At 34.6% G+C, this 20,091-nt stretch overlaps 1 protein-coding gene across 1 annotated transcript; it reads right to left on the reverse strand.

Moving 5' to 3' along the window:
- Positions 1-843: 843 nt before the first annotated feature.
- LOC108218626 (uncharacterized) lies at positions 844-18,875 on the reverse strand. The gene is made up of 21 exons (XM_017391652.2): positions 18,778-18,875; positions 17,767-18,573; positions 17,449-17,652; positions 17,062-17,123; positions 16,302-16,743; positions 15,252-15,452; positions 14,101-14,356; positions 13,336-13,576; positions 13,071-13,240; positions 12,615-12,987; positions 12,409-12,533; positions 11,988-12,154; positions 11,472-11,685; positions 11,152-11,358; positions 8,692-8,808; positions 7,961-8,203; positions 6,803-6,986; positions 5,502-5,701; positions 4,768-4,919; positions 1,575-1,836; positions 844-1,469 (listed from the first exon to the last, which is right to left on the reverse strand). Exons 2-21 carry the CDS (start codon positions 18,570-18,572, stop codon positions 1,215-1,217), a joined length of 4,881 nt encoding a protein of 1,626 aa, XP_017247141.1. The 5' UTR covers position 18,573; positions 18,778-18,875; the 3' UTR covers positions 844-1,214.
- Positions 18,876-20,091: the final 1,216 nt, after the last annotated feature.

Genomic DNA, 20,091 nt, shown 5'->3' on the forward strand with positions numbered 1-20,091 from the left:
TATGATTAAAATTTGGGTTATGAGAATTACACAAATTAACTAAATTTTACATTACAGTTGTGCCCGGGCAAATATAGGAGAGATTAGAAGACCACCAAAATTCTTTTTATATAAATATAATATAATATAAATATATAAATTTTATTTGTATACAACTACATTTAAATGTGTACGATATATGATCATAAATTATCATTATGATCAATCTTTTTCTTATGTTTGAATATGCTGTCAATCTTTTTCCCTATATTCGGGTACTCTCTGATTTTGTTTGACATCCCTTATCCGCGTTCAATAAATTTGTTGAAACCAAATTTATCCACCCTAAATTTCTAATTTCATAAATTACTACTCCCTCCGTCCCGTTGGATTGTTAACATCATTTTTTGGCACGCTTTTTAAGAACTCTATAAAATATAGTTGCATGGGCTTTTTTTTTAATAAAAAAAATTCTGAATAAAAGTTTGATGTTTAAACTTTTATTCAGAAAAAAAACAAAAAAAAAACATTATAGAACTATACTTTATAAAAGCCTCAAAATGCGTGCAAACAGTGAACGTTAACAACCCGGTGGGACGGAGGGAGTATAACAGTAGAAGAAACAACGCCAGGAGGCATGTAAGCATCTTTATATTGAACAAACTAAGCTACATTCGGTGAAGAATGCATTACATCTGTGCACTAACAAATGACAAAATTTACTTACTTATTGTACTTGGAACAATGTATTTGGTTTCACACATAACCCCAGACTACAAACCACTACATACTAAAAGTTTTTGTTATTTAAACATGCAATAATACACTGGGCATATTATAATAAACAAAAACACAACCACCAAATACGAAAATGTCTCCAAATATAACTTCTATTCAGGAACATTTATAATTAAGAAAAACCTATAGTTGATTCATAAATGTATGCAATACTAACCATCCTTATGTAGAAGTACTATTAATTTACAACCTATCCTAAAGGATCCAAAGGATAAAATGCTAATCATCCTCTGTACAAGTAAACTTGGTGTACATTAATTATACTATCTATCCACCTCACTTCTTTTTCTGTCTGTAAAACCTTGCGCCATCTTCATTCTTTCACGACTTCAAACTAGGTGAGCTAACTGAAGCCATCTTCATTCTTTCACGACTTCAAACTAGGTTAGCTAACTGAATGCACAAAGGCAGAAGTAGAGAAGTACCAATCCGGGTTTTTAAGATGATCGTTCCATTAGTCTCCTCTCAGCAGCCACAGCAGCAGCTAAAGATGGCGGAAGATGACTTAAGCTCCCACTTTGTTCTTCAATTAATTCAGGATCTTCACTGGAAGTTGCAACTCTAAACAAGGATTCCAAATCTTTAAGGGTCAGTACAGGCTGATCAATATTCTTTTTGTTTGCACTAATGTATGATGAACTCGTCCTGCTTTTGTTTAACTTATATATGCTCTCTTCAACTGTGTTTTGCACCTATCAAGCGAAGCAAAAGATGAGGTAATATACGTTAGGCATTTAGCATGGATAACATGAGGAAAAGCCACATTGATAAGAATGTTTCAGAAGTTAAACGCATACTATGAAACGATGAACAATTGTTTTATTCTCTTGTCCAATACGATGCACCCGGCTGATTGCTTGTAATTCAGCTGCAGGATTAAGTAGTGGCTCTACGAGAATTACATGCTGTGCTTCCAACAAATTAAGGCCATTCGCTCCATGCTGAACTAATATCAGTAACACCTGAATTGTTTCAATTTCTGGCTGACAGTCTTGCAGAGCACTTCCTTTTAGAGAATTTTTATCTCCTCTGAAGCGCCTAATAGCAATATGAGACCTCCTGAAGGATAATCATTTGTAAAATGGCTTAGAGAAAACTGAAGCCTAGAGCTGAGGAGATATATATTTGCAAGCAACTATTTACAAGGATTACAAGACCTTCCAATCCATAATCCCAGGATCTTCAAATAGCAAAAAAGCTCATTTTCATCAAACAATTTTACCAGAAGACGGGGAGACAATATAAAGAAATTCATAAGAAAGGAATTAGCGGCATTCAAGTGTTTGAGCTGCTGTTAAAAAATAGAGCACTGTATATGCTCCGCTTAGGTAGTTTTACATGTGTTGTTAGTCAGAACACCAGGTATAAGAATGCCAGAGGCCTGGAGGGCCTTTATGCATAACTGATTGCACCGCAAAGACATTGTCAAAAGATCAATTATTACCTGATAGGATTCCTCAATCACTAGGATTCATAGGTACATGTTCTCACTTCTTGGCTAGTAGAGAATCTCCAAGAGACTACTTGTATGACCTCTGAATTTGGTAGAAAAAATTGCTCCAAGAGCCTCCTAGGGTTCTTTTAAAAGGTTAAGAGGTGCCTTGTTACGTATAAGCCCATTACAATAGTATGGGCTTGGTGATCATGGATATATATGAATAATAATAGTATGTTTAGACAATTATTATTAAAGGTATGTTTTGGTCACCAAGGGGATGAATGTTGGGTATTAACCCAATAAGAATTGGATTCTGATTTAAGTTAGAAATTTCAGAATTGGATTCTAATGAAGAAAAGTGGCTTGGAGGTCATTAAGTAAAATTTAGCGACACTCAAATCTGGGAAGAACGAGATGAGAATATTCTTGTTCAAGAGGAGGCATTGGCAGGAAAACCTCTGAACCTCTGTGTCTTACACGTGACCGTTGAATCAGTTATAAAATTGTATTCGAATGAAGGGGAGGATTGTTAGGTATCAGCCCATTACAATGGTACGGGCTTGGTGATCCCATATATATATATGGGTAATAATTGTATGTTTAGACAATTATTACAAAAGGTATGTTTTGGTCACCAAGTAAGGGGATTTTGGTCTTAACTCAATAAGAATTGGATTCTGATTTGAATTACAAATTTCAGAATTGGATTCTAATTGGAGTTAGTAATTTCAAAATAATATTATGATTTAGCCAAGTTTGAGATAACTATACATGCATAGTCATATTGTGTTTGATAGGTATGCTCGAGATGTAGACTTTAGTATCGCTTGTAGGCGGATGCTTGAGTATTTTTAGGCTTGGGTATCCTAGTTTGATTGATTGTATTATTCATAACGTTTTTGATTAATAATACAAGTTGGGACGTGGGTTTTCCGTGTTATATAATTGTATGGGCGCTTTGCATTAGAAGGTGAATCTCTTATTCTATACCTAACATGCCTCTCATTTTTTATTTTGAAGGAACCAAAAGTCATTCTTACCTTTTAGCCAAAAAAAAAAAGTCATTCCTTACCGCAGTTACATTAAAAAAATATTTAATTTTCTCCTTTTATTCGATTAGGAATCCTAGTTGAAGTTCGTATATATTATTATAGCAATAATAATAAGGAGCTGTTAAAATTATGCTTGGAATTTTAAATTAAGATTTGGCTTAATAATTGGTTGATGACTTGATGTTGGCCAAATCTTTTAGTTAAATTATATCAGGATTAGATTTGAATTAGTTTTGAATGATAGCAGTGTTTAGGGAGATATGTTATTTTAGTTATGTTCCTGGCTTATATAAAGCCCATGACTTGTATAAAGCCCAGCAGATGATAATAATAATATAATATGTGTTGTGTTTTTGGGAGTTGAGATGCAATATAATGTTCTAAATCACTAGGACTCATATATTTTATAATATATTTAAGGAACACGCTAAGAGGATCTCAAAGTTGCTCTAAAGACCCGAAAACACTACAAGATTAGCTTAAAACCTTCTTTCAGCATGTTTACATTTCACAAATTTAATTGGACCAATAACATATCAATTCCATATCAATTTAAATCTTACTAATATCTAGTAAAAATGAATATACAAGTTCAAAGGAATGAAATTTTAATCTGGGCTATTCAGGCAATTGAGTTGTGTTTGTCATTTCTGGATCGTTGCTGTAACATTATCAAGTAGAGTTTGCAAGTCGATCCATCCCCTTGCCTATCAGCATGTTAAAAATCCGGATGATGATACTAGTGTGATCTCTTAACTACTTGGTAAGTGACAATTTTTCTAAAATACAATGTAAGATTGGTTCATTCTATATGGCTAAGTATGTTATCATTTTTCTTGATCAGAATGCCAGGGATTGCAAGAGCAACACATAATTTACTTCTTTCTATTATAATATTCTAATCCAAGCCAAGTAACTGTTTGATAAAAAAACTTAGGTGCACTATAGATAATCAGATAACTGTTTGGTAATCAAAAATATTACCAAATGCTTATCTGATTCTCGGAACAGCACTTTTTTTACGACTTTTTTACCTTCACTTTTTACTTTTACTCAACAGTTTTTAACACGACTCCCACAGAGCCTAATCAAAGTCTCAAAATACAAAGCCTATTACAATATGAGACTATTCAAATGTCCACCAGTTCTAAATTAATCTTCACAAAAGAAACCAATTTTATAACTGATTAAATTCAAGCAAGTTGGAGAAGTAAAATGTGGCCATGCACAATTGAGACCCCATTTTCTATTGCCCAACAGTTATAAATTAGGCCTAATCTACATAATTTCACGCAGCATCACATAATAACTTTCCACAGACTATGCTCAATAAACATATTTCAGTGTGACATACCACATGATGAATTAATGAGACATAAGATCCCAGAACAGGACTCCAGGCATTAATATCATATTACCTATGTACTTTTTTAATACGATTATCCTCTCGTGGAGAATTAAAATCACAAATGGCATCTGTACATTGCAATACATTCTTACCTGCCTCCTTGCATCCTGATAAAATTTATATTGTTTGCCGTGAAGGCATGTTGCAAAACGTCCAGGACATCATTCCAACTAGAGAAAACAAGAACTTTGGCTTCTGGAGTTGTGGATTTGATCCACAAAATTCTTTTTGTGACAGCTTCAACCTTCAACATGCATAAGAACAAAATCAGAAAAAGCTTTTCATTTTCCAAGGCAAATGACTCCCTCCAGTGGATGCTAAAACTAAAATATAAGTAAAAGAAAGTAAATATGGTAGGTAGCACCAAAAAAAGTGCACCACATATTCTTGGTAGAACCAAACAAAGTGCAGAACCAGAGTCGCGTTGCATTTGGTTTAATGTTATGTTATACTTGGCCTACATTAATAATTTGCTATCAAACAAATTCTAACATGAAACTACTACACCAGAACGGCAGAACACAACTACATAAATTGAAAATTCAATATCAGTGACCAAGTCTGTCAGATGCAAAAGATGTCAACTGTACAGCCAAAACATAAAGTATGGTAAATAGCAATGGGTCAAGATGCATGTAGGCATAAAGGATGCCAGGAAACAAAACAACTGAAATAAACAAAATACGGGATTATAATATCTATGAGCTCAGGCGAGTGCAAGTACAAACTCAAACATGCTTGAAGCCTACACGTTACGTAACAGACATTTAAGTATAGATCAAAAACATTCAAATTGTTAAATTGACATCAACAGGAGGAAATATACCTTAGTACTATAAGAACCTTGAACATTTATAGAATCTTCCGGAGAGTTCTCTGAAGTTTGCACAGATGAAATTTGTTGGCCATCATCAACAAAAGCAATATTTCCAAAGTCCGTGCGTATTCGACATGTTGGGCAATGTACCCATGTACACTGAAAACCTCCGCACTGAGTCCTTCTTCGATCAATCATTGCAAATAAACCTGCAAGAGATACTCAAATGTTTCCACTAAGTAGAAGCTAGTAAATAATTCTGGACTTGCATTAAGATTAGTACATAGGAGACAACTAAGTTAGTTAGCACCTCTAGGTTTTTCACTATCAGATTGTCAAAAAGCATAATAGGCACCTCCTTTGAGACACTAAGTTAGTTAGCACTTCTAGATTTTTCACTATCAGATTGTCACAAAGCACAATAGGCACTCCTTTGAGATAGGATATCGTAGGCAGCATGTCCCTTTAGAAAGACTTGTAGCAACAGTGTACAATTTAAGTTGCTTACATTACTAAAGAAATGCATAAACATACACTATATGTCCAATACTGTACTGAATAATGCATGAAAATTCTGTTATCCGATTATGTATGTATCTTAAACCTCTACCGCATCTCCAACCATTTCTTCAAAAACCCCCATTTTTTCATATCTTACTTCGAAAATAAAGTAATCTTCCTCCAAAAATTCATTACTTCAATCGTCCTCTAACAATCCAGTACTTTATCTTCAACTCCAACTTTAAAGCAACACCATTGAATTGAAGGTATTGATTTTTTGATCAAATCTCTCACATCTCTCTCTATATCTCGATTTTTCTCTCATTGTTATATATAATTTATTGTTATATATAGAGATGAAGTGGATCTGAATTCTGAAGTAAAATCTGAAGGAATTGTTGGAGAGGAAATAGTCATATCAAGTGAACAAGATTAAAACTTGAAGAACAGGTTGATTGTAATGGTTGGATAATGGATATTATTTATGTAAAAAATGAACACTTTTTCCATAGGCGTGTAACTAGATATAATAAAAATATAATGTGTGCTATGACTCAACAAATGCATTCATAAAAAATGCATCTTTAACACTGGAGTACAAATCTGTTTACATTTGTTTAAGTGCCGTCGCATTAAAATGCGCATATTTTCCAGTTATGACTGACCTCAGCAAATGCATCCTTGATGATTCTAAAATCTTACCTACATAACTTAATCCGGTAGACGGCTGTAGTAAGAGATTTACCATTTTTTGGAAATTCCTACCAACTCAAAAACTCATAACGTAATACGAAATATTAGGAACTCACATTTACAGCAAGTGATGTGTCCACATTGAAAAACCATCTTCCGATTGCTGAGCTTCTCTTGACAAACTGGGCACATCTCTTCACTATCTTCAGTTAAGCAAGCATTTTCCGTAGCATTAACAGAGGCATCCTTATCATGAGATAGAGACGAAGTTTTCCTGATTTGTTTTGACTGTACCAGGCCCTGGAATACAAAAACAAAAAAAAATTGTTTAGTCACAGATGCAACATAGGACATTCTAAAATAAGCAACATATTCAATATTGAGACTGGACACTATAAAGAAGTATTTCATACTGTGCAAAATACTAATTGCTTAAGATAAGAGTCCACTTGCATGGATAAAATATGAACAACATTATTTGAAACTTTCCAACTCCTATGACCTATCATTCTTCTTCTAATCTTACATCTTCCCTCTGGAGACATAGTAAATAAGCATTACAGTCAAATATATGTTTATCTCTGTAGTCCTGTCCATATTTAGCAACTACACATATAAAGTAAGATCTACATATTTAAATGAGACCAAGTACATATCCCACCATTGGTTTTGTGATAAAAGCAACATGAGATATTTAGATAATACAACAAATCAGAGATCTTATCACTTATTGTGTAGTGCAAATTTTATTGTTAAGAGTTTGGTGCAGATTTTAATTTAAAAAAATAAAAATCTATGATGGCAACACTAGGATAGACGTTAAACTATTTATCGCGTTGATATTAATCTCTACTAGTAGAAATTTAGAATGTGTGGCTCTGTGGTGGTTCAACATTGCTTTGAAGTTTGACCACCTAATGCAACAATTTTAGTATAATAATGTATCCCATCATTTTCATAAAAATAGATCTAGGAAAGTTATGAATTCAGGGTAGCAATACCATAGAGAAAACAATACTCTGAATGGATCTCACTTGAAACAGTTCAATGTTATTTAGGTGTTCTTAAATATATGAAATCTTCTATCTCGCTGCTTGTAAAATTATTACATACTGCTAAATTAGTCAAACATCAACTGTAATAAGTAGCTACTCTAACAAAAAAAGGTTTTCGTACCCTTTGCTAAACCAGAGAATAAACAAAAAGTTACTAACTAATTTTTAAACAAATATGAAATTAAAGTGCACCATAAAGACTAAAAGTAGATAAATTACCTTTAAATAGCGAAGCTGGCCTTTTACGCGAGACAATGTTGACAAGGCCACAAATTTCTCACTAGTATATTCAACGTTTGCTGGATCCAAGTCTGCTGGAGTTAGTGCATCAACAGATATATCATCCTCGTTTTCTCTTAGCCGCAATCTTGAAGTGGCCATCTTTATTTCATCATGAGCACGCAGAACTTGAGCTTGGGCAGTTGCCAAAGACCTTGCTTGCACATACTCCTTGCGCATTCCCTTAACAGAAAAAAAATTGAAATTACAGGCAATCAACACATGGTAGGAAAGCAGTGAGAGCCTGGTGGTTCTGGCAATGATTTACTAGTAAAGAGTAAAGACTGTTAAAAAAACAATTTTTTGCTAACCATGCAACTCCAATAGTCAGAATAAGTCAGCTCAGTAGAAGTGCTAATCTTATCTTCTCTAGAAACAAAACATCAATTGCACTCATTCTTTATAATCTAAGTTACAAAAAGGTACTCCCATCTAAAATTTAACACCAAACCCCTCTCTCCAGAATCTATTACTTCTGTCCCTCCCATCACAGATATGACAGCAGTCTCACAACCCAGAGGAACCCAACCTAAGTAATAAGGGTCTTAAGAACATGATTTTTTTTTTACGTGAACATGATTGTTAATGAGGAAGGAATGTAACTTTGCATGGATGAAAGTTGGAGCCGACAACAAACAAATTTCAACTCGAAGAAACTGATACGGCCTCACCTCTAGAAGCAACAGATGCTTGGTGGCTGTTGCCATAACCTCTCTGCCCAACAAAGCCTTGGAGTAGCTCTTCATTATCCCAAGAATTACTTCCACATCAGAGGAAGATCTTGTAACCTACATTTGTAATGTCATCAAGACGAGAACAGCAATCAAAACTACTAATTTTCAACCAAATAAATTATTTATTATCCTAATTTCTTCCCACACATTTAACATGCCATTTCACTTATACATCATTACAATCATGTCATAAATTCTAATAGATATTATTTACTGGTCTTCAAATTTAATAAAAAAACCTTTTTAAGTTGTAATATCACAAACAGATTGGGTTAGATTTCAAAGTCAACACTCAAGTTGCTTAATAGTGCCAAGAGGTCACTCATTAGAAATAGTCTCAATCCACTCTCTTTCACAATATGGTGCATTTTCTATTATATTGATAATATATAATGGATAAATTTTTTTCAAAGTCGGCAATACTACTAATGTGGCTTGTGAAGTGGCATTAACATGACTTTGAAATTTGAATCTTTAATTTAATATTAAATGCCTAGTTTCACCTTTTCATTGTCAAGATTACCACCACTTATCCTGTTTTACTCACCCTAAAAAAGAAATGGGCCGCAATTCATGTATTAATGATGTGCCTATCTATCCATAAAATGCAACACCTTCTGCGAGAAATTCACTTTTCACTTTCTTAAAGAGTAAACTAAAAAAATCCAAGTTCTTTTCTTTTCTTCTCATGATCTCATCTTCCACTAAAATCTTATTCTCATTCACTTATTCAATAAGTACTCATAAGCCTACTTATCTTGTTTGCCTTCATTAGTATAAAGTATAAACCCAACTCTAGTATATTATAGATTTTTAATAATTTGTATCAAGATCTAGTTCTTGAGATAGGTTTTTAGATAGATTCTTATGCAGCTTGACTTTAAAGAGAAGACAAACCAAGTGAATGAATTGACTTAAAGAGATCTGTGCCCAGGATATAAGAGGCCAAAAATCAATAGTTGGTTGAAATTAGTAACTAATGGTTGAAATTAGTAACTAAGCCACAATATGAATATAGTTGATTTGGTTGAACTCAGTAGTTATTGTAGCTCCATTAGATTATTTTTCATTTTATTATTACATTTAACTGAAGTGTATCTATTTCAATGAAAACAAAAAGTGGGACCACTTTATTTAGGTTATTCTTCTAATAATTAAGCATAAAAAATGGCTTAAATACATTTGCTAACCATGTGTCTTAAACATTGTACCTCAAGCAGTCATATAATTGTCATGTTAAGAAAAATTATTTGAGATTAGTTACTGTATCTATGGCATCCTAAAGTTTGATACTAGGTAATCTCTAGAACTCTGTCATCTGCTTTCTAGTACTAACTCAGCTCAATTTTGATAATATTACTCTCCCTTAAATGACATCTGCATTTTGCGTGTGAAAATATGGTTGTTTAAACTGATAAAGGCACTATAATTACAAATTGGAAAGCATGAAGGTGTTACGGGCGCAAAAGTAGATCATAAGTTGCTCATGGAACAATCTATCAAAATTTTAGCCATTAATATAATTATCTCAGTCTGTGTATTGTTAAAATTAAAGGATCTAATTTCTAATAAAAACTTTTTGATACATCCGCTTAATGGACATTAAAATCATATGAAGTGAATGATCTGACTCCCTCCAAAACAATAAGAGCGAGACCTATGTTACCTGAATACATTCAGAAGTGTCCATAAATATGTGGCTACACACGTTTTATAATATTTGTGTGTTTTTGCCCAAAATTTAAGTGTTGGGTGTCCCTACCCTTGTCCGACTTAAGTTCCCACATGGGTAAGATCAAGGTAAAAAAAATGCCAGATAGTGGGAAAACAGGTGCAAGATAACATTTGAAAACAGCAGTTGTCAAAGGATTATTAGATTCTGAACATATTACAAGCATTGTAACAAAATCAATCAGCATAGAAAGAGACCACCAAAACAGGATTTCAGGTCATAAATAGTGAAAGACAAACATTTGAAACTACTTGCCCCCAAGGGTAGCCATTTACCGCCTCACTTATTTGACAGAATAGTCACTTAAGATTTTTGCATACTAACTTTTTTAGTTTCCCTCATCACTCAAAGTGTAACTTTTTAAATGAAATAAAATTGTAATTTAACAATCAATATATGTTTTCCTTCAAACTCGGAAGAACGTGATGAATATAGTTTCACTCTTTTATTTTTAAAATTGGGAAGTGACTGAAACTCGCTACACTCAATTAAACTTACTTCTTCTTACATTCATTTGCTTTCCGCCCTTGGAATACTGGGAGCAGGGCATTCACTTTGTGCAATAATTTGTGACGCGAACTGCCAATTCATAATAAAAAGTCTCCAAAAAGCTCATTTACGCACAATTGCGCATGACCAATATATTGAAAAACTAACTCACTTACCACTACTTTCTCCCCTGCATCTCTCTTCTTGCCATCATCTTCAGTTCTGACAGTGGCTGAAGTTGAGCTTTTGCCAGCCTGTGAAAGCTTCCAATAGAACTGATTCAAAGCAGACTTCTTCTTCTGCTGTTCTACCGCCTCCTCAGCCGATGTAATTAACCCTCCGTTCTTTCTTTTATTAAGACGGAAGAGCCTCGCCTCGTAAACCTTTATAAATAAAATAAGTGAGAAAAAAAGGTAATAAAGATAAGAATTATGATAGTGTTGACAGTGTTGGTTTTGCAAATAAGTAAACATTTGATTAAAGAGTTTGTTATTACCTGAAATAGTTCATCTAGTTCGCAATGAACACACATAATACCATCACCAGAATAGCAATTTGGGCAGTATCTCACACGCTCAATATCCTCCACTCTAGGATTTTCCATTCTGTTGTCGATTTCCATAAGTCCATCAAGCAAAGATCTTCTAGAGTCTTCTAATGAATCTAATGTGGTCTGTAGGTAATACTTAAGAGCTGTAATGCTCTGAAAGCTGGACGAAAATTGATGGGGTAAGTAAACTTAGACATCCGAAAAGTATGTAACCATTTTACCTCAGTATTCATGACATCTAGAGCATGCATTTTCACGCTAATACCCATCAAGTTGCAATTGAATACTATCTAGTACGAGGTATGAATTAAGGCTAAAGAAAAAGGAACTCACTCTATAACTATCTATTTTTGCACAGATAGGTTAGAAGCTAAAACGTAAGTACTTGACGCATTTTTTGGCATCACACATTGATTAAAAATTGGCATGGGCACAGCTATGCCTGTACAAGAAAAAACTAACCAGGATGATATTTTTGATGTCTTGGAAGTGTTCAGTGTCCCAGAGATGGCTTCTCCAATCTTTCTGATAAGCTCACTGGAGGTTTCCTTATTTTGCTCAACGCAATGTAGGGTATCTAACCACCATGTCATATGTTTATTCTTTCGCTCGGTAAGAATATCATTAACCTTGAAAAGGATAATACCAGGAGAACAGAAAGATGAGACGGCATTATAAACCATGCATGATGAATATTACATAGCTAAGAGTTCACATAAGGATCTACCAAAGTAGTTCAAGGACAGTTGACAACTTAACATGCTCTGGGACGCATTAAGGATTGGGTTTATGCTTTGTATGTGTAGTATTACATAAAGCACTACAGAACTCTATAGACCTTTGAATTGTAACTTTAGCAGGAGAGCTTGGAAATAATATATACCTGAACATATGACTTTCTGAATTCTGCCTGAGCAAGAGACAGCTTCGAATTGAATACAGACAAGAATTTCTTTTTTAAATTATCACTTGTCAATCTTAAACATCGGTTGCTTGCCAAGCTGCACACTATATTTAACAAAGTCAATATTAAGCACCTTGCAATTCATTTGTCAAAATTCTAAAGAGACGCTGAGCTCTCTGTCTCACCAGTTATATCTGAGGACTTTTCTTTACTGAGTTTCACCTTCTTTGTAGCTGGCTCATGACAAGCTTCATCGAGCATCTCCTCAACCTTGCATTCAGCGGTTTCAAGGCACTTACAATCAGAGTGAAACTCATTTATGAAATCTGTGGTCAAAGGAAGTATCTCAGCCAGATTATGATGAAGATGTATGTTTAACAAAGGGTCCACACGAAAATCTTCAGAATGCTCTTCAATTACTGTCAATGCTTCTCTGTATAACGATGCTGATTGTGCAAAATCTTGCTTAATTACAGCTATTGCTGCAAGCGCATTGAGCGAAACAACTAATCTCCTAAGGGCTTCTTCCCCTTCTAGCTTCGTCTTACCTACAAGAACCTAGAAGACATGATCTTAACGGAAATTCAAATTAGGAATGAATTCGACATGACATAAATGAGGTGAACTAAGTATCAACTCACCGATAGTATTTCCTCCATGGTCATGGGAGACTGCTGCAAGGAGCGAAGACCTGAACTTCCCACTTGAGGATGACAGCATGCCTGGCGAAGCTTCAAGAGTGAATTTAACAGCTTTGCAGCTTCGACGTGAGTAACGACATGATCAGATAAAGCATCAGATGACCTGGAATCTGCATAGAATGCTTTTTTTAGTTTGGACAGGTAGACTGAATTCTATACTAATACTAGACTATACAGAGAGGACTTGGGACAGAAGATCCAAAACCTGAAACATTCCTTCTAAGAAAGTCTTTTTTAAAACTCAACATTATTTCACGGGCATAGCCAACACAAGTATCATATTGCCTCTGATAAAAGTTCTCTTCAATTGGCGAGAGAGAAATCCAAGACACGCGTTCCTCCTGAGGAGGAATCTGTAATTCTTCTGAAATATGCAGTTTTTCAGAGCGCCACATTATATGCTTAAAGAGATTGTGGGTGAATGCCATAGCTCCTGCATCTCCATTCTGCAAAATCTCCAAGGATCAGGATGTAGTCACTAACCATAGAGTTACACTCAATAAAAACCAAACTCAGAGGAGATCTATTTTGAAACCGCAACAAAAGGGGAAGGATTGGAATTTTTTTAGTTGTCCACCGATGATTACAATGGTATATTTGCATTTTTATTAATTACATGATATCAAAGAATTTTGAGGCAACAATGAAATATGAATATTATATAAAAGAACATGGCAGTTAAACAATGTACGTAGAACCAGGCTGTGCTACTGTTCGCTAGCTAAGAGAACAGCCAAGATCAAAATCAAAAAAAAAAAAACTTGGTTTGATTATACCATTATTTAAATTTTATGTGCAATAAAAATAAGCTTTTAAACCTTGAGATGTTAATTGCAATTCGCAGTTGCGATACTGACAAATTATGTTATAAGATGCTATGGTACCCGATGTATAAAAATGGAACAAGGACCAAATAAAATTAGGATTTAGCAACACCACTTCTTTATGATTAGTATGATAGAGTAAACACCTCGTATGGATCCCGTATAACTTCAGTCCACCATCTAATAACATCGTAAGGACTCGCTTTGAGGAATCTCAAGAGTCCATACAAGTCGTCAAGCTTGCGTTGAATGGGAGTTCCAGTGATGCACCAACGATTTCTAGCATGTAAGCGGAGGGCCATCTCTGTTGCAGCTGCAACATTACTTTCAACCATTTGAGCCTCATCTAAACATATTCTCCACCACAGTAGTCGAGTAAGGCTTGTTGGTATAACCGGGTATCTGTACTACAAAGGTCAGATATAAGGCATTTATTAAACCCAAAAGAATGCAACTCGGAGACACAATGCAATTTGGGAGAAAGATGTGAAGGACCATAAACACACATTTTTGGCTTATAATATAATTTGCAAGAGAGGAGAGAAGGGAAACTAAAATAGCTTGGAACTTGTGCTAAAATGCTTTTCTGATTAAGCAATTTTAGGACTTGTCACACATTATAATCATTTAGCCCAAAAAAAAGAAAAAGAAGAAGAAGCTCTCAAGTACATCCAGAAAATGGCAAAAAATCATGGCAAGTTGCCCTTTAATCTTTATTAATCAAAATTACCTGAGAAAAGGAAATATGTGTGATTATGATAACCATGAGTTACTGCACATCTACAACGATTATAGTAATCTCGTTCTATATTTATTTTCACACCACATTAGAGCAAAATCAACAGACTTATACCTCCCCATCACAGCCAGGCCACCAGCATCAACAATGTACATGACTTCTGTTTTTAATTTTTTATATGTCAATATCACCAATGATTTACATCTTCCGTTACTTAAGAAAGCAATTTGTCCATACTATTAAGCCGCAAATATAGATAGATTATTAACCATGTTTATGCACATGTACGGTTGGAATCTAGGAGTACTCACCTCACCTAAGATACAAGCCAAAGATGGGAGTACTGACTGTACTAGTTTAGAGAAACAGAAAGTGGGCACTTTGTATAGACTTTTAATTATGTAAAGTGAAAATACTCCTCTATTATAAATAATTGGACACCAAGATTCATTGAAGCCCATGATTCCCCGCTATTAACATATAACAACTAAGCACATTCCAGCTAACTGTCAAATAGCATTCCCTCCAATTATGAAGCAACTATAAACATCAGTTTACCTCTTTTGAAATCTCATGAAGTGACGATCCCCTTCATGCCTATCAGAGTCATGTGATAAGTCATCTTTAAGCACATCATATGTTGTCAACACGATATCAGCATTAAGAAGTTCGCCAATATCTGTCAGAGAAGCATTTTTAATCGATGTGTTTCTCACGCCTTCATAAACACATATTTTCAAGGATCCTGACCTCGTATGACTGGGACAAAAAATAAATTACAATAAGACACTTTTGCAAGTTGCAACCATTATAAGTAATCGAAGAAATATTCCAGTGACATACATCTAGCTAAAGTAACATCCAAACAAACATTCTCTCAAATTCAAATTAATGTACCTCCTCACTAGAGAGGGAAAAACTCAATATTAATATCAATCATCTTACACCTCCCAGATATAGAGTAGTGTTTTGGGGGAGGGGGTCCATATAACCTAGATAGTTCTGATTTCTAATACAGATTGCAGAGCTGTACTTTTTTCTCTGTTAAAAATGCAAGTTCTCTACCTCTGGATTTACTTTGTGGGGCTGATCAGCCAGTCCTCAATGCCGATATTATTACTTATCAATTTTATCTACTTTATTAGATAATATATAATGTCACATTTACAATTCACTTAATACCTTTATTGAATGTTTGCCCACTAAACTTTGTAAGCTAATTTAAATTGACCAGAGAATAACAGGATGGGGCACTTCATTGTTATCCTTGTAAGTGTTTCGTGAAACTGGGGGAGAATAGGTATTCATGAACAAAAAATAAAATGAAAATTAGATAGGCGAGAGCAATATAAACTGACTGTTCACTGTTGCAAAGATTCACCTAAAAATCAAGGAGATTCATTACCAACCCTATAGGTATTATATGAATCATAGGAGGATCAAGAAGGTATGAAATCATACAATCACGAAATCATACATTATATTGTTAGAACCTATGGTAACACACACCAACAAAAGTGTGTGCTTGGAAATCTTTTATTACTCATAAAGACGCAAAGATGATGGTTTATGTGCACAACAGAGGCACAGCAAAAGCAGTAAAATTACCGGAGAATCTCAGAATGCCACTGTGGTAGTATAGGAGCAGGGCACACTATAAGAGTGGCGCCAGTAGTGATTGGCGAGCCAGCAGCTAGGATGAGTTCCGAGCATATCTGGCAGATATGAGCTCCATCCTCCACAACAATTTCAGAATCTCTCTTGCTTCTGTTGATATTTTGTGAGCGATCAGTTAAATAGCCAACACAATCTGCATGCTGCCAAGCATCACAAATATCACATTGGACCCACAAGCCATCATACTTCGAACTCTCACTTACAGCTCCACATACACATTCAACGCGCTCTTTTTTTATTCTTTTGATATTAATGTTTTGATCTTGAGAAACTTGCATTACGTCATTAGTCATATGGCCATCTCCAGATGCCGACTCCCGATGAGCAAAGATACAAGCAAGCACTTCAACGGTTTTCCCGAGACCCATCTCATCTTCAGTAGTCATAAGCAATTGTCAAAGGGGCAGACAAATATCAAACAATTTTTAATAGCACAATCAACCTTTAATTTTTATTTCCACTTATATGACCTTGGCACCATAGAAACTATCCCTGAAGTGTGCTGTGTGCAGGGGTAAGCCACTAGGTGCACGCTTCATTCAACAAACACGAGACTTAAAAGTTTTATCCCCACAACAAATGGCAATTGATCCTTTATATTCTAGCAACAACAAGAAGAACAAAGCAGATAGAGATCTATAAAGATTCAGTCCAGTTACACACATAAGACACAACTGAGTATATTACTCACCTGCAAGAATGCCACCAGAGACATATGGGACTTCATAATCTTGATGCAATGAAACACTTCCGCTGAAGAAAGAGTTCAATTCGGATTGTTAATATTGTGGACCAAAATAACTATATAGAACGAGAAGAAAATTATAGAGGCATTCACAAAGAACCTCACCAGCAAATATGCATATAAAAAGTTTTTCGTATACAGAAAGTCATGAAGAAAAATGACCCAAGTAAATAACATATTTTTCCTCATAAACTTTTTTTAAATATAGAAATATGACAGGTTTATAAGCATGATCATTTGAATAGAAACTATTCAAGTACTAGCAAAACAACAAAGGCAAAAATATAGAAGGAACATATTCAATGGTGTTCTTTAGACTTGATGAGATATTACCTAAATGAATTGTAAAACATTGTTGAACAAGAGTCGATTAGATTAACAGGCGTACATAGTGGATAAACGAACTGATCACGTTCTTTCTCGCCCCAAATTTCAGAGCCCCCTTTCTCACGTTGTACCATCCAGTAAGCTGCGCGCCGCTGGTATGGTCTAAGCTTGGGCAGCAAGTCAGGCATGTCATCCAGCATCGGATACTCTCTAGATGTAAACATATAAAAATTATAGCCTTGTTAGAATAAAAGGCTGCTTTGATATTACAACATCATGAACAAATAATAGTAACATATAACTTTCCACTACAGTGACCCTTACTTAGATGGTTTGATTGCCTCATAGAAGCCAGCAGCATTGAACTTCTTCCGCTTTTGCAAGTCAGCAGAACTTCCATCCGTCTCCATAGGTAACCCATTCTCCACATCTACCTTTGCACTACATCCATATCTAGACTCCGAGGTTATAACTTCTGGACGCAGCCACGCCATAATCCTCATCATACTTCTTCTCCAAAGTCCCCTTGTATTATCAAATAGCGACTCACACGCATCAAATGCACTCTTCAATATCCCCACTCTCATCCTCAAACTCAAACCGCTCTCGGATAAAGTAACTCCCACAACCGGTCTCAACGTCAAGATACCAAGACTAGCTAAATGTACAAGCCCTGAAACACCCTCCTCCGGTCCGTCAAACCTACCCGTAACCAACACAACATCTGTTTCACCGTCATCCAAAACCCTCTTCTCCACCAACTCGATATACATATCACTACCCGAAAAAACCGGCCAATGACCTAATTTTATCCTCCCAACATAACCACTAACATTCATCAACCTAAACCGTACAGAATACTTCGAGTCCCTATAAAAATCCTCACTCAAAACATATCCACAAAACGGTTCACTAATTTCCAAATCAGTCAAAACAATTTCCGCTATATCGTAATGCTCAGCAGAATTCCAACTACTTCTATCAACTTGAACCAGAAAAGGAACATCAGGCTCCTCAATTTTGCTATCCTCGTTTAAATTACCACTTTCGAGTTTCGATTCTTGGGATAAATTATTAACATGTGTAACACCAACTGATCTATGCGGTCTCTTCTGTTTTTTTCTGCCCATCCTATACACATAATAAGATTGAATTGCGCGTTAACACTTCAGAAAATTCTACATAATAAGATTGAATTGTACATTAAAGCTTCTAAAATTCAAATATCTAAATCGCCGAACAGAATTTGATAATTTATATGCAAGTACATAGAAGGAATCAAATGAATCAACGGATATGTTTATGTATCGGATATTATAGAAGTGAAAAACATACCTTACGAAGAACAGACGAGTGACGGGAAGATGAGTTTGGGGGTTAATGCAAGTGTATTTAAGTTCGGGTTTGTTCTGCTTGCGTACGAAAAAATAATAAAAATAAAACTCCTTTTATTTCAAAATAATATTTATTTTAATTTTTTATTACACGATAATTTTAGATGTTAAAAAAATTATAATATTTGAAAATATTTCTTAACTAAAAATATAAATATTAAAAATTATTTAGAAACATCAGATCTGTAAAAATTATATTTTATTACGCCTCAAAATTTTGTGCAAAAATTCAAAATGATTATCATTTATGACTAAGGAAGTATAAGATCACGGACAATATGACAATATATGAAGTGTTGTTAAAACCTGCTTTGTTATGAGAAATACAAGAAAAAATTTTGAGTTAAAAGCGGTTGGGAATTTACCTATATTTTCTAAACTATAATCGAAAATAGCGGTTGGGAATTTACCTTTATTCTCTAAACTATAATCGAAAATAGAGTAAAATATCAATTAATTTTATCAAAGAAAATTAATTAATAATGGATAAATTAGTGTTTCAACCGCAAACCTTTAGCTCAAATGTAATTGAAATATTTCATATCTGGCATCAATTATTATATTCTCAAAAAATAATAAAAAAAAGGATTATTTAAAAATATCCAAGCTGAAAATAAAATTTTCAAAAAATACGGATTTTTTAAAAAATAAATAAAAATTATGGTTTACAATATTGCAACTATATTTGTAAATGATCAACCAAAATCAACCACAAATGCAACTTTAAAAGATGACACGTTTTTAAAGTGTTTCAATCATATTTACAACCGATCAACCAAAATCATCCAACTATTCAACTTTATAATTTAATTCTTGAAATTATATTCGGTTACATAATATATTGCATTGCATAATAAATTGGACCTTAAATGTAAAGATTACATTAAACACATGAAAAATGTTAGTGTGTATTGATTTGCGGGAAAGAGCAACAACTAGGATTTGCGAATCGGCGAGAAAACAGCAAATATAGATTGATTGGATTTTATCGTTGAGGGTTGCAGGAGCGTGTATTGATTTGGTGTTCTGTAAATTGATTGCAAATTGTAATTTCTGTGATGGCCGCCACGGGTTGATGACCGCAACGGCTTCTGGTTTGTATTCAGTTGTGATTAGAGATGTGTGTATTTGTTGGTTTAAGTGATTGCGAAGGTGGTTGGGGCGGTCGTCGGCCGGCAACGACAAAATTGTTGATGATCGGCGAGTCTGACGATGATGATGAAAATTAGAGAGAGCAGGTCATGGTTAGGCATCT

This window comes from Daucus carota, chromosome 4 (genome assembly GCF_001625215.2).
Source record: "Daucus carota subsp. sativus chromosome 4, DH1 v3.0, whole genome shotgun sequence".
NCBI lineage: Eukaryota > Viridiplantae > Streptophyta > Magnoliopsida > Apiales > Apiaceae > Daucus > Daucus carota.